This window comes from Vidua macroura, chromosome 7 (assembly GCF_024509145.1).
Source record: "Vidua macroura isolate BioBank_ID:100142 chromosome 7, ASM2450914v1, whole genome shotgun sequence".
NCBI lineage: Eukaryota > Metazoa > Chordata > Aves > Passeriformes > Viduidae > Vidua > Vidua macroura.
Window position 1 is genome coordinate 12,695,098 of NC_071577.1, and position 16,605 is coordinate 12,711,702.

Sequence of the window (16,605 nt, forward strand, 5' to 3'; positions counted from 1 at the left end):
GTGGGGTTTTTCCTCACCTTTGGCTTAGCACATCTTCCAGCACATCAGCCATGGTGTTAAGCTGTCAAGACAGCAATCTCCATTTTTTTGCCTTCAAAAGATGAATATACTAAGAACAGGGAAAACCTAATGAGCTTTTACTAGATAGCATTAACTCTATCAGGCTTTGCTGTTCAGACAAGATTGCAAAAAGGTAATTTTAGCTTGAAGCAAGGTATACATTGATCTAACCCAGTTAATGTCAGTGTGAGACAAACACTGTAAACTGGGAACTGATTTGCTAAGTACTTCTAATGGTGAGAACCTTCCTATATGAGCTATAGAAAAGATCTGAACCTATACAAAAAGAAAATATTTTACAGACCCAAAACAAGTGAAGCAGCCATTTATTGCAGTTGACCAGGTATGTAAATAAACTGTTTTGACAGTTATAAGCAAAGTACAAAATATTTAACTGTGGACAGTTTCTTCCTGTTTGTAAACATTAGAAAACTATTTCCTCTCCAAACAATTTAAGCATCAGAAAGTATAAACAATCTTTTGCAGAGGTTCATGAACATGGCTGCTTTCTCTTCTGTCTAAAAGTTGCAGAGCATTTCTGTTGTCACAAGCAGGAAAGGGGTTTCCCTACTATTTCAAACACACAGGCTCTTGGCTGAAGTCTTGTTATTGACTACAGAAAGTGTACTTACTATTTTTTTCAGAGAATTCTGATTTACAAAGCTGCTTTATTTAATCGACAGTGCTGGTCACCACACCAATAAAGGCAAACCTTAATGCTCTGGTTTGTGCCAAACAAGTGATGAGGATCTGAAATCAAATCTCCTATACCCAAAATAGGAGTATTTTCACTCATCCAAGTAAGATAGAGTTGTCTTTCAGAATTTTTTACAAGGAACAAACCAGAAGATTTTCCATAACTTGTTTTAGAAGCATTTTCAATTTTTTCAGTTTCAGCATCCAAGCCTTAGGAAGATGAGTGGCCAAGTGCATGAAGTCAGATAATTCTTGTACTGTCTTCACACAGGCTGAGCAAGCAACTTGTCTTGACTGCCAAAAGCAAACAATTCAGATGAGTATTTCTACAGCACAGGCAACTTTGATACTATGAGACAAATGACATTAAAAAACCCAGCTGTCCTTAACAATCCAGAAATTGCTGAGTGGGTTCAGAGGAAACAATTTAGCATGGCCATACTGCATTAAAAAGACAGAAAGAAATCCAGATATTTGCAGCATTGTCAACACTTGTGAGATTCATGAGCAAGGACTAATGCATAGTTAAAACTGAGGGCTATTGAAAAAGAATTTGGCTTTATTTCATTTTAAAAGAAGCCTTTCTTGCTGAAAGTGATGATGTTCTAGGGTACCTGTGGACATCCAGGGTATACTCAATTTCCACCCTAGTTCCAAAACAGTCTGTCTCGTGTACATCCCATTAATTGCAAGGAGAATATTTCTCGTAGAAAGATACTATTTTATTTGAATTTTCTGCACTTTCAACAGGTGACATGGAAAGATCTCAGTTAAAAGTTAAGTAATTTTTATCCAATGAATGCATTCTAGAAAGAGTTACTGCATTAAATGTACTACTTTATACTTTGTAACTAACTAACTTACAGCTCAGTTTCGGTTTAGGTTCATTAATGTTAACCATCTTAAGCAAAGATCTTGCTTTATAAAAGGTTAATTCTTTGATATAATTTAAAAGCTCTAACTTTTCAGAACTGGAGTTCTGGACCAATTTTTGCCCATTTTACAGATTGGGCTTGTATGGAGAATGACCAATGGTTAAAATTACACACACACAAGTTTTGGATAACTCATAAAAAATACTTCTAGAAGTAGAGCAACATATTCCAGGTTGCATGAGACCAGCTGTTACTCCATTTTTAATATCTAGAGTTATCTGGCTTTCTGCCAGAGATAGCTGTAACTTGTATTTCATATTTCTTCCCCATCTGTGTCCCATGGAGGAGATCCCTGCTGCCTGTGACCATGACCAGTGCTCCCCGAGAAATGCCACAAGAGAAAGCAGCACTTGGGCAGGCTCTGCAGGGACACCCAGCCCTGTCAGCAGAGGGATCCGCCTCCCTACAGTGCCCCCAGACAGGGAATGAACACAAGGCTCATGCCCCACATCCCTGACCTTGAGATGCTGGTGGGAAAGCTGGGAGAAGAGCTTTTGCCAGAAGGGGTTCCTTACTGTACCTCCTATTTGAGGTGCTTCCATCACTCCCCACAGCATGCAATGGGAAAAAGAAGTTGAAGCTAAATCTCCAGAGCTGTAGATTTTTTTGGAAGAAAAGTCCCCAACCTGCTAAAAACAATTAAGAGTTGCTCTTCCAAAGAAAAAATAAGCAATCCTGCCAGTAAGAATATCACAAGTAAATCAGGAAGCAGCTACAAAGCAGTATTATTTCAAGTTCCCCCTATGCTAATTATGTCAGTAGAATGGGTTTTCCCCCCACCCCCTGCCCTATAAAATTAAACTTTTTTTCTGCATGAATTAGTTTTGCTTACTGAAATAAGCAGCTATGTTCTTTCTGCACAGCTCTGAGACTGCAGCTGAACCTCCACTAGCCTAGCCATCTCCTAGGGTGCTTATTTGGAGTAAATTGTTGGTGTTCCAGTCACTGCAGTAATCTGCCCACTGTATTTAGTGCCAGCATCTACCACTGTGGATTAGGCAGAGTCCCACAGCAGCTGGTGGGATGTGTTCCATGGGGAACAGGGTTGGAGGTAAATGATTAATGACATCTATGTTTGCAGCACAACACACATAGACAGGTACCAAAATCCCTGGGTGATGGGTGTGCTGTACTGCAAACTTATTAAGAATGGAATTATGAATACATTTGCTCAGTTCTGACTTATTTTGACTGAATTATTTTACACCAGTGTAGAGATGATGAGCATTTATAATTCTGTTTTGCTTCTAGAACTAAATTAAAAATGCACATTGTAGTTATAATCACATTTACCTTCTGGAGATGCATTTTTATTTGGCTTCTCCTCTGTAAAATAGAGTTTCCAGACAGCAGCATAAAAGCAATTGCTGTTTGTTCCTCTCCCCACAGCACCTTACCAGCATTATCTTCCCTTAATGCAAGCAGCTCCTCCCCATAGTAAGGATGGAAGCACAGCAACTTGACTCTTTCCTCTGAACATCAAGTCTGGTATTGGATGCAGCTCAATACACTTGTGAATGTGTGAGCTACAATGTGAGATACATTTAGCTGAGACATTTTATATATACATCCATCTAATACTGCCTATGAAGTTTAGCCTACATCCTCCTCCTATGCATTAGCAGCATCACACTGCTCTCAATACTTCCTAGAGAGCTTCTCAAACTACATGTTTACAGACTGCAAGTTATCTTTCAGGGGATGAGCAGTTTTTCATTTCCACTCACAAGTACATTATGAACACATCATTATAATATAAGTTATAAGCTCCTGGCTTACATGTACAAGGAACCCTGTGAAAACTGCATAGGTGAAGTTCTATTCCAGGAACAAGTTACCTACCTACAGCCTCCTGAGTTTTTCTGTCCATACTAAGTCTGAATGTAGCTTAAATTATTAACACTCTTGTGTAAGACTTGACATTTCTTTAGGCTTTTGAACTTATGCAAGGCAAATAAAGGGAAAATAATATTAAAACTTAACAACAGCCAGACAGTTCATTTTTCCCCACCAATATTTACAACATCCTTTAAAAACCCCAACAACAAAACAACCAAACAAACCCAAAAGCATTCCTCCAGCTTGTGGAAATTTCTAAACATCCTCATTCCTTTCTCTCTCACACAATTCAAACTGTCACTGTTTTGCAGCTTTTGCTTCCTTGCTTGTCAAAAGCATGAACAAGTTAGCAGAGCACCCAAGTCATGTAGTTATACTATTAAAAACAGACAGAAAACCAAATTATTTTGCAGTAGTATTATTACTACAGTAGGATTAACACAACATGGAAAATGACAAAAATACAAAAAGAGTTTGGGAAGAGTCATAGGATTATACCAATGTATTCAAAGTAGTGTAATTAAAAAAAAATAATTGTGTGATTTATGTACATGTCCATTTGATGCAGTTACTTACTTATCACATACATGTGACCTGAGTGACTCCATCCTCCTGGTCAAATTGTCCATCATCCAGTTCCCTCAATACTCCATCACTGCTACTGAATCCTGGAAAGCCTCCATAATGGGAGGATCCTTCCTTGATCCAACATTGTTTAGAAGGAGATAGGTGAAACTCGTCAGGTGGTTGTCCAGTTTCTACAGGGCAAAAAGTAGCTGTGTCTGATCCAACACTTCTGCTGGACACTCTGCCTTTTTCTTCCCCAGTCATTTGTCTTAAGGATTTCTTCTGAAAAACAAGAGGATGTTGAAATATTTGTTTATTTAGGGGAAAAGCAATTGAGCCAAACACTTTGCATTGGATCATGGATAGATTTAGTCTAGCTGCATTTTAATCCTGAGTGCAATTCTCAAGAAACATGCCATTATCAGAGGAGGCAATTTCAATTCCCATGGTAAATCAATGCAGATAGAAGTCAGTGGCTGCTCTATACAGCCATATGAAATGGGATCTAGGGAGTCCTTGAACAGGAGGAACTCAGGATTAATACAGTCTGACATTGGTATTGGGACTGCCTGACACCTTTCCTGTTGAAGTGATAGTTGCCAATGTCAAAAAGAAAAGCAAGCAGATCACGATTTCTGCAAACAGTAGACCTACCAGACTATGCTAAGGGTTCTCTGAGGCACAATAAATAAAAGGTTTATCTCAGTTCAGCATCAGGAGCTACCTGAGTTCCTGAGATCTGTGATGATGCAGCACCTCTAGAGACAATGTCAGTGCCTTGAGCTACGCAGAGGAGCAGGGTCAGCAGTGCAGGCTCCCTGAGCCACCTGCCTGGAGCCCTGCTCTCAGCACGAGCACACCTACACCAGGAGATGTTTGCCAGGGGACACTGCCCTGCCCACAGAAGGAGCACATGTAGCTAAGAGGGAATCCAGCACAGAGCTGCATTTTAGTGCATGAAGGACACAGTGCAGACACTAAAAAAAAAACAATTAAAAAAAACCAAAACACAGACTTTTACTATGCTTTGGCAAGTTTGTGTCCCCCTTCTGTACACTGCTAAGCTTTTTCTCAAATCCTTTTGAAACAGTAAAAACAATGGCCTATGTGGCTAAAGGAAACATATTTAGGAAAGCTGTTAAAGGGAACATTGGGAAATTAAACAAGGGGAAACAGCATTGCCTCAGGAGAAACAGAAGGAAATAAGTTTTGCCTGGATGCCAAAGAAAGAGGATGGAAAAGTCTGCTTAAGGGAAATAAAGAAAAAGAGAAAAGAAAAAACCAAACCCCTCAAGCACTGCATGGTTCAATCTTGCATTTCATCCTCTGAACCCTTTCTTAGAAAAACAAATGATATGTGACAAACAAAAAGTCCACAGAGACAGTACAGCCCTTGTAACCCAACAAACTTTTGTACTAGCACATAAATCATAAGCCAGGCCATAACTCACTACCCTACAAATATACAAGAACGCAGAGAGATGAGCTGTGAAGACATAACATATTATTCCATCCTCAGAAAAGAGATCCTTTGAGATTAAGAGACCAAGTAATGGGGGATTAAAATTATGGTGAAAACCTAAGTAATTGGCAAAACAGAAGGAAAATGTGACTCTGCTAAATGTTTCAGCTTCAGCCCCAGTTACCTATTTATCCCAAGCTAAATGACCTCAGCATAATGAAATTTTTGGTAGAGAAGCAAAACATTCACTGGTACTGAAAAAACACATTTTGTTCAGATTTCAAACATAGACATCCTGATGTAAATGGCTACAAATCAGCTATCTCTTGTTTACTTTGAGTAAGCTTAATGTTTAAGTCAAACGTTTCCCATTCCAACAAAATAAAACAACTATAAACCACATTTTATTTGTATAACCCAAGGCTGCTCATCACCCCACAACAGGGTGAAAGAATTTTAACAGTGAGTACAATGCTTCCTATTTTTATTTTAAGCCATGTCTCAAAGATTCATCAGTTCCTCAGACTGAATGGTTTTACAGAACTGGTTTGTATTACATCTCTTGGCAGAATCCAACTTGTGACATACAGTTACATTGCCTTTTAAGAGACACATAGTTAGAAATGACATTATGCCTTACCAAGGGAAAAAGTATCAGGAGTTCATGCCCTTATTATATTAAAGTATTAAAGAAGTAGGAAAGATTAGAGTATTAAAGAAGTAGGAAATTATCAGGAAAAGCATTACTCTATGGCTTTATATATTAACAATGTTGCTATCAAAAATTGTGGTCCAAAACATACTTTCAGAAATGAATTAGGAAAAAAAGTAAAAGCTACAAAGTCAGGCATGTGAGAGGAAGTCAGAAGGTTTTAAAGATAAAAGCTGGAGATGCTTTTGACACAGAGGGTGGTTAGGGGAAAAATTCCATAGGCAGAATTTAGAAGAGGGTATGAATGGAGAGAGATTAAGACAGTGTCAAAGAAGACTACATAGAACATTGAAGAGCAAAAAAGCAAAAGCCCCAATTCTGAAAATGAAAATCTAAATTACAGCATACGAGAACTATCTGGGAATTCAGACAATGGCAGAGACGAAAACAAGCAGAACTTGAACTATGCATGTTGAAGGCAAGTTCTTCCAGGCATGGAAGTACTAATTATCAGGGGACACAGTGAGAAGGAAGTTAGGCTGGAGATAAGCAGAAGCCTGGAGAAGAACAAAAAAAGGAAGAGTGTATTTTAGAAACACTAAACAAAGGAAAACACAGATGATGGCAACACACTGAAGAGACAGTAAAAAAAAACACAGAGAAAGATCAAATAGAAATGCAAGAAATGTGAAGACTTATGGAAGTATTCATACAAATAGAGAAAGAAACAGCTAGGTATCACTGCCATATAATTATATGCCATGAATGAGTTTGTGAAGTTACCACTGCACTGCTGGACATGAGTGAAAACATTCATAGCTTTCCTAACTGCTTAAGATTATCACAGGAAAGACATGTTGAATAGAGAAAAGCCACTGAAAATGAGAAAGAACCAAAAATGGAAATCCATCACAGCACGTCAAAAAACCTGGCAAAGTAAAGCCCACCAGGAGTTCACCCTTCCCTGGCCACAGCAGCATTTACTGCAGTACTGTGCTGGTGCAGTAACTGTGACACTGACTTTAAGCAGAATGTGGAGACTGTCAGTCAGTTAATCCTCAAAGCACTTGATACAACCTCCACTCAAAAGGGACAAGGAGTTGTTGAGGTTCAGCTGCAGGAAGCCTCTATCTCTGCCACACATTTTCATGCAACAACAGTCCTTCACCCTGATAACCTGCAGGTTATCCCTTTGAGCATAGTTTAACACTCCTTTCTTCTAAAAATGTGAAAGTGGACGTTTTGAAGGTCAAAATAGTTTTCTGTTTCAAGAGCAGGAGAAGCAGGATTTTGATCAGAACTTTTAAGACTCCCTAAAGACTTCCAAGGAAATACAGCATAGCCAGCCACATTCACCTGAGACACAGCAATTCCTTAGCACAGAACAGGTTTTTAGCCTGCTTATGCTTTTCTCTATGGCTTAAGAGATAACAGCTGAGGAAAAAAATAACATGTAATCCAGCTGCAAAAAACATCCTTGAACTTGAACTTGTTTGCAGGGAAACTGTGTTCTGCCAGTTCTTTCCCCTGTTAATTCTGAAATCTAGTTTGTTTCTGTATCTTGCCATTATGTGAAGTACTAATATTTTTATATTAATACCACAAATATGTTACTCACCTCTGGTGTCTGGACAGCAGAACTCCACATAACAGGTCTCTGAAGAAAAATGACTTGCTTTGTGGCCAGATTTCCTTCACTAAAATGTAAAGAAAATAGTTTCCATGTTTTAAAGGCAATAATTGTCACTAACATATTCTAAGTCAACTTTAGGGTGGGTGTAAGTTCATGAGTGAGAAGAGGACAGACTACAGAGTATTATCCAGTTTATTAATTCCTCAATGGTTCTATAATGATATTTTTTTAAAAATAGAAGCATAGAACTAGGTTAAGATGTTGCACATGAAAATATAGACAGACCAGTAACTTATATTACCATGACTGGAGTTATTTAACATGTGTGCTCTTGAAAGTTTAAATATCAGAGCTCCTACTTTTAATTCAAGTCTGCACATATATATCTGAAGCAAACCTTCATAAGTCTTTTTAAACTTAGTCTTCACTGTTAAATATACAGCATCATATTACTACCTATTAATATCACAACAACCAGGCCCAATCTTAGATCCATAGCTTCAGCAAATCTCTCAATACTTTGAGGTATGAAACTTGGGAATTAACATTCTTTACTGCTAAATAAAAGCTTTAAAATGTAATCTAATGGACACAGCAGGATAAGCCTGCTGCCTCATCACCTATGGATAAAGGGCTTCAGCTCAGTTTTAATAAGCTTTGCATCAAGAACAAGATGAATGACACCAGGTGTTCTGTATGAGGGAGGTACTGGCATAGGGAGGAGAAGAGAATATTTTAGTAAGAAAAATAAAGGGGGAAAAAATAAGAGCAACTTCAGTCCTGGAAATTTTACAGATGCGAATACTGTTGTGGTAGACAAAGCAAAGGTGTTGGGTTTTTTCCCAAAAGGGAACACTTTTAGAGAAATAAATATGACAAGTGAAACTGCTCCCCAGACCAGATATTACTGATATGATGTTTCATAAACATTACACCCCCTTAGTAGTGGTGATAAATACATGCTCTAAGTTTTAATATATTTCCATCACCTTTCCACCAGAAATACATGTCACCACTTTGATAGGAGATATAATACAAGCCCCAACTCCATGTCTCTGAAAGTGAAACAATTTCAAGACAAGAACTCCAGAAAGAAGATTTTAAAATTTCCTGTTTTCTTCTAAGTATCAGATACTACATTTTTATAAGCTCTTCTCCCCCCAGCTGCTTCTGGGCAGTATTCAGTAAGATCTTTAAGCATATAAAGGCAAAATACTGAAATTGTTTGGTGAAAGGGTTGCTACAGATTTAAGAGTGCACTAAATAAAAGTAGCAAAATAGAAACAGCACAGATATGGCAGTTCATTTGAAGTATTTATGATTCTACTTATTCTATCAACCATAAAATCGTGTTATTATGCATAACATTACTAAGAACTACTAAAACAATGTAAGCTTTTAATTCAGTGTGGATATTTCACAAGGTTAACCACCACACACATGAAGTCAAGGTAACTGATGCATGTTTCACAACTGAAAATTATTTTGTATTTAACATCAGGGACTTGCTCCAAGAAAAACCAGGAATTAAAACTGTTCCTATGAGCTCAGAAGAGCTTGTTAACAGCCTACCCCAGTAAAGCTTCTGGAAGTAAGCTCTGAGAAAGCACACAAACCAGTACTATTCTGAGCATAAACAGCCACCCACATCAATATTCCTGATAATGGATTTGTGATTGTGTTTGGCCTGTCACAATCTTTTTTTTCAGTCCAGCTCAACTCTGGTCATGGCATATCTTTGCATGTCTTCCTTACATGAGAACAGAGAACTGAAACTCCAGCTTGTGGGAAAAACAAAAATGCAGGAGAACAAATTCATTTGTTTCCTTAAGCCTAACAAGATTTCCTGTTCCAAGAGTCCCTACCTCACTATTTGCATTCATTACAAGAAAAAGTGTTTAGATTTTATGCCATTATAAGGAAATCTGCAATCCTACAACCTTATTCCGCTTGCTAGGTATTTCTCTGTGCCTCAGTTATGTCTCTTTTGATCAGTTGAAAAATGTCTCTTCCAAGCAACAAGGCTGAGCACAGTCCCTGGCAAGGGGAAGAGCCTAAGGCTTATTTTGTAACAGTGTCTGCATTCCTTCAGAGAAAAGAAAAAAACCCAAACACTGAGCTACAGCTTGTACAAATTCTACTAGAACAGAAAAAGGACATGATGGTGAGTAGACAAGAAGTATATTAACAAATTTCTAAGTCTGACCTTATTAAAATGCCGCACACGACAAAGCAGCTATGAGCTTAATTCACAAAGAACTCAATGACAGTGGGATTTCCACAGAATTTAAATGAGAAAAAGTGCTTAGAGCAAGCTTAGAGCTCCACAGTTTCCCTCACATTTCTACATTCCCTCTTTGCCTCGTAAGTCAGGGCATTTTGAAAATATAGATTAAGTGGTGAGCCAGGATAAATGAATAAACATAAAGTCAGTGTTTTTGCAGTGCATTGCCCATAGTCTGCCCTGCCCATTTTCAGGGACTACAGTAAGCAGTGAAGGGAAATAAAGGTCACTGCAGAGTAAGGCTGCTGAAGCCTTTTTCCTGTCTCTTCTTTTAAGAGTGATGAAGAGCAACAGAGACTCTTTTGTTGAAACACCAATAATTTCTTTGTATGCTTATGCTGTATGGGCAAAAATTGTGTCCTCTTACACGTCTATATTTAAGTCCTCCAAAACAACCATGAAGCTACAGGCTCAGTAGTACTGCCAATGGCTCTGCTTTTTACAGATCCAGTTTTTTAATGCATGAATATTTGATATACAAAGCACTTAGAATAGATGTTAGACAAGATTTTCTGAAAATGACCAAAGGTAATACGAGAAACTATTTTCATGTATTCAGGTGTGTTTTTTGTGTGGTTTTTTTTTTTTTTTTAATTTTTTAATTTCTCTAAAAATATGACTTTGCACTCCTCTGGAACTGGATAGCATCCAGACTTTCAGTTTTGAGACAGACACCAGACTGGGATACTAAGTGTCCTGGCTTAAAGGATCTATTAAATGAAAAATTTAAAAAGCCTTCAAAGTAATTCTAGTATTCAACGACAAACATGTATGGACTTCTACAAACTCATGGTAATACTATACTAAGAAGTGCAGTAGCACTAATTTAAGAGCAAAGTATTTTCTAGATACTCACAAAAGATCTGACATGAGGGAAAGTTTTACAATAAATTAGGAGGAAATGAAGACAAAATAGAGGAAAATACTACAGTGAGTAAAAATTGAGGTAATAGATAAAATTTTCTTTAAATACTATGCACAAATTCTATTTTAAAAATAAATATGAAAACATCATTTTGTCAGATCATCCCAATTTGTTGATTATTTCTGGTTTTTTCAGTGTTTCTGAAACATCTTAATATTGAGGCTAGGTTTTGAGGTCAGAGTTTTGAGTCTGGGGAATAAAACAGCTGTTGAGCAGCATAAAGTGTCCTTCTTTATTAAGACTTTTGCATTCCTAGGATAACCCACCACCACCACCACAGTAATGGCATCTTTCATAGCAGACACACAGTAACCATCCAGGAATTTCATCTTCTCCTTAAATACCAACATCAATGCCTAAAAATAGTAGTTATCAATCACTACTCAGCCCATCAGAACAGAAGACATTCCTTTTCTGATTCCCATGAATTCTCAATCCCTAAGTAGGAATTCTTGTTCATAAGCTTTTTTTCCTTTTTTTAAAGCAAATTGAATTGCTGTATATGAGATATAATACAGGCACACAAACATCCTTCATTCTATTTCTTCCAAGAGTAACTCATTGTAATGGGGTAACAAGCATTAGACAATTCATACAGACTCCCACTCAACCATTTAGGCCAGAAAACAAATGGTTGTTATTAGGCTGAGTTACTCTAGTGTGGATACAAAATGAATCCAGTTTCAGATTTGGCCAGGATACAATCCCGTTAGCATGAGCACTGCTATTAATGCTCTGGTTGCTTCACATCTGGGATACAGCACTGTTTGAGACCTAAATATCTTCCTGGTATATTCTCACTAATTAAAGAACAGCTCCAGCCTAATCAATCTGTTAATGCTTCCTACAGCACTACATCCTATTTTTTTACCCTTACAGCACTTTGCCTCTTTTAGTTGGCCCTGCCTACGCTCTGTGATCTCAGAGGTACAAACCAGCTCCATTTGATGCACTGCAAGCACAGGCTGACACTCCCAGAGTGTCACTCAGCAGCTGCTCAGGACATTCCTGACCCTGCTGTCCAAACCCTGTGGGGATGGGTTCAGTTACATTGCTTGTGGGACACAAAAGGTTGGAAATTAAATATTCTCTCATCCTATGACTCAGAACACACCATGACTACTAAAATCTCCCTCCCATTCTTAAAGATTATACCCAGATTCTGAAGACTTACTCTCAAGCACTAAGATTTGGCCAAAATTTCAGCTGTTTATGAAAACCAGTCCTGGTAGTTCATATAGTCTATAAGTCACCATGTTCAAAGCTAAGACACTTAGACTACAAAATTATTGAAGAAATTAAAGGATAACCATTTGTTTCATGTTCTGGAAACCGCTGCTTCTTCCAGAGGAATGTAAAACAGAGACTCTCAAAAAAAAAAAAAAAAAAAAAAAAAAAAGGAGGCTACCGAACATACCATATTTTACCACAACTTCTTTTGTCTTTGCATTTAACCAGTTGGTTAGAATCAACTATTAGAAAAAACACTGCCAAAAAAAACCCAACACCCATTTCCTGATCACAAAAGCCTCCTTCTTTCTTACATTGGGTAAGTTGATTTAATTATGATGTCAAATCACTTAAGCAGAACTCTACTATCTTGCAACAGTCTTTAGAATCTTTCATGCGTATCTTTTTCATGCTGTCTTGATTTAACACACTGAGGTCTAGGATCCAAAGATGACTCGAGTCATCCACTCTTTCCACAGCTCTTAATGAGCCCTAAGCCTGCCTCAGTACCTTTGCTTGCTTTTGAAGCTTGGCAATCTTCATCTAACAGGTGGAGAACTTTAAAAAAAAAAAAAAAAAAAGATGCAAGAAGAGAGGCATTAAGAATGCTTGGTCTAGTGTCTTATCTTTTTTGAGGGGGTTATTTAAGAATAAAAAAAAGAAAGCCTGGAACTTTATGGGGAATCCAGGTCCGCAATTTAGCTCTTCTTATGTACAAGAGTCTCATCAATGCTCTAAATAAGCATTACAGCTAGAGACCTGAAATCCAGTAGTCTGGTACTATATTTGAGTTGAACCATAATGTCTATATTAGAGAGGAGAAACATCCCAATAACTTGCTGGATTAGCACATTCTCTGCCCTAATTTGCAACAAACACTCCATGACTGTCTTGTGACAACATGACTTTTTCCATGGTCTAAATCAGTCATTCACCAAGGTCCTAAACTAGTAAACATTTCAACACTTGTTTCTAGTTGAAGCATGAGTAACCACATTGCTGTGGACTGGGTATGTGATAAAAAGTTTCCTAAATAAAATCTTTCATGTTTAGATTTACACAATATATTTTAAATTTAGAATTAGATTCACTGAAATCAGTAGTCCTAAGCAGATGTGGCAAAGCACTCCATGAAAATGCTACTTACATCTCAAGCTTTACATACATTTAACATCATCATCATTTTCCTTCATTTTACATTTAAGTATGCAAGTAATTATTTGATAATTCTTACACACACACACCAAAAATGCTGTAACCAACAGTTTGATTACCTGTCATGTCGTACAATTGGTGTAGGCAGGACACAGGTCAGGAGCCATCCAAACTCAGCCAGCGTGTGCAGTAAAGGTCCATAATCTGTTTTAATTTCACACCCCTACATTAATAATTATAAAAAGTAGTAAAGAGACTCTGTACAGGTTTTATTTGCATTTCTACACAATTACAACACCTCCCCTCTTCACTTTTAATGAGATAATCCTTTGAGATGACATCAAGCTGTTGTTTGATGGAGATTCATTATTTCAAACTGACAACAACTTGAAAAGTTCAAGACTACAAAATCCATGGAAAACAGAATTTATTAACATTAGGTATAAGCCCTGACTCATCAAGACATAATTCAAAGCACATCTCACTCAATAAACTTGTCACTTTGCTGAATTAGTGCCTAAAACTTTTTAAGCACCAAAATTATGTGTCTCAATTGACATCTTTACAGTTTTTACTCCACATGTGAAAAATAAGCATCTCACATAGCTACATACGTAAGGTTTTGGTGGGTTTTTTGGTGGTGGTCTTTTTTTAAATATACAAGTCTTTAGTTTGATGTTAATTTTTTTCACATTTATAAATGTATTTACCATTGGATATTTCCAAAGTAAGAAAATCCAACAACATAATCCAACAACAACTGCTTTCAGATGTCATTCATACCAATAATCCTAAAAGATTAGAATATTTCTAAAGAGTAATTTAAGTAATTTTATTGCTGTAACCTACTACAGCAGTAGATGTAAATTTATTAGGAAACCCAAATCTTTCATATTTAGCAGTAAAATTTTCATAAAAATACATATCTGAATTAATTCACTATCAGTCTTCTCTTGTTTTTCTAGTTCTAGTTATTTTCTCCCCCTTTTTTATAAAACACTTCACATTATCAATGTGACCTGTAATTGCTGAAATTACACATAAATGGTCTGAAACACACGAAAAACCCCCAAGACGTTTTCTTTGGTAGTTGTATTTGTTCATATAAGCATTCACAAATGTCAGGCCAGAATTCCTCTGGCATATTTCTTTTATGCACATGTACCAATACCCACAAATCTGATTTAATTTTTATCATTTGGGACTTTAGTAAAGCCTATCCAGGTGACTTCAGGAAACCATCCTGAATGTTTATGGAACACTGGTACCAGGATCCTAAAGGAAAAAACAAAGAAATATACCAGTAGGAAATAGGACTGCTAAATCATCACCTATTTACCTCAATGACTGTCCATTGTTCAACAACTATTGCATCATTTCCTTTCCTGTTAGAACCTGGAACCCCAGCACCTTCTTCTTCATAGATAAATAATCCTTCTAAAGATTTGGGCAAATAATCCCCTGTGAACATAAACATAAGCATTAAGTTTTAGATTGATAGACTACCAAGACATACACAAGATGTTTCTTTATCACGGAACAGTCCTACAATAAAATTTAATTACTCAGAAAACTCAAATTTGTGGTTATTTATGGAGTGTGCAAGCCAACTTACTATTAAAATCCCCTTTTTCTATATAAATTTAACTATGAACAACTGTCTCAAAAGCATTAACCCCTTCCATACTCCAGTATGAATTCCAGTTTCCTGTATTCAGCATACCCACTGCAGAAGATGGGCACAACCCTTTTTTCCTCAACTTCAATATTGTCCTCCTGACAAGACATGTGGATTTTGGTGTGGTGGGAGAGAGCACAAAAATGAGTGAACCATGAAGTGTAAAGCTCAACTACAGCCACTAAAATACATAAATGGCCACAGGAAGAGCCTGAAGCAAGTAATTGTAGGAGGATTCCTGATGGGAAGGAAGTTTCAGAGCACAGCTCCCTGACTCACAAGTCGAAGCCCCGTAGCATCCGTTTGGCCCAAACTAAAGCTATGCATCAAATATTGGTTCAGTTTCTGGTTTTGCTTCTCCTAACAGCCTTTGGGAAGACTTTTGGGGAGATTTACCTTGACAGTTGACTAACAAACTTAATTGGTACAGCAAAATTATGTAATCCCCAGAATATTAAATCCCCTCCAATACTGGATGAGGTATGTTATTTACCTGGTTAATAATAACCTCCTAAAGACAGGGAGTTATTCATGCAGAGAAGAGCAGACAGCTCTCTCTGTGATGACTGTAAAACTGCTGTTGGACAACAGCTGCAAAGATTAATTTCAACAGCTGCAAAGCCACCCTTCAGTGAACTGTAACAGATCTCCAGAGAGTTCTTTTCCAGCTCCAAAAAAACTCTATAATGAAAACTACAAGTCTGAATTCTCACCTCTCCTCCACCAAAGGAAATTTGGTTGTTCCACTGACTTCAATAAATAGGAGTAACAGTTTCAGAGTAAAAAAGATGACTGCTACAAACTGTGGCATTCTGTTCATGTGCACAAAATATGCAGTTTGAGAGAGACTAGCTGTCAAATTCCATTAGAAGTAAATCCACATTGATGAGCTTATGTGCCTCTGAGTCACTGAATTTACTGCAGAGCTACAGAAACACAGTGATTCACACTCAAACCATAGAGAGCAATGAAAACTGAAAAGTTGTCATTAGTGTCAGGCTTTTGTTTTTGAAGAATCATAATTTAATTTGCAAAGATCTTAGGTTTCGCTGTTTTTTTAAAATGTAAGGCCTTCAATAATCCAAGAGTGCATATTTTTTAAAAATCAAAATTATCAGAAAACAGCATAAGGCATAGTAAATATAGCAACTGCTCAAACTGACAGTAATTTTATATAATTATATAAAAACTCCTCATATAATTAATGTAAAAAGTGGACAAAATTCCTTATAAAAGCCACTTCAATACATTACTAATTAACTATTGCACTTGCTAATCATCCTGAGCATTACAAAAAACTGTTTAAGGTCCCTGGAACCTTTTCAACTAATATTTGACAAGACTTTTCCCTACTGCAACCCTGTATTTTGCTTGCTTACACTGCCATAATTAACTCTAAAGGAACATCAATAACTTGCAACTTAGTACAAGCAAGACAGGTACAAATGCAACCAAAGCATCACCTTAATGGAGTATACAGTGTAAGTTT

The 16,605-nt window shown here is 37.2% G+C and overlaps 1 protein-coding gene across 3 annotated transcripts in view; it reads right to left on the minus strand.

Annotated features, from left to right (window-relative positions):
• Positions 1–369: 369 nt before the first annotated feature.
• Positions 370–16,605, minus strand: part of RFTN2 (raftlin family member 2) — a 29,921-nt gene continuing 13,685 nt past the window's right edge. For 2 of the 3 annotated variants that reach the window (XM_053981827.1, XM_053981826.1), the window contains 4 exons: positions 14,778–14,899; positions 13,558–13,661; positions 7,830–7,908; positions 370–4,379 (listed from right to left, as the gene is read on the minus strand). In XM_053981827.1, the coding sequence (XP_053837802.1) occupies positions 4,110–4,379; positions 7,830–7,908; positions 13,558–13,661; positions 14,778–14,899 (575 nt within the window). In that variant the 3' untranslated portion in view covers positions 370–4,109. The remainder of the gene's footprint in view (positions 4,380–7,829; positions 7,909–13,557; positions 13,662–14,777; positions 14,900–16,605) is intronic. The other variant, XM_053981828.1, reaches the window with a different exon arrangement.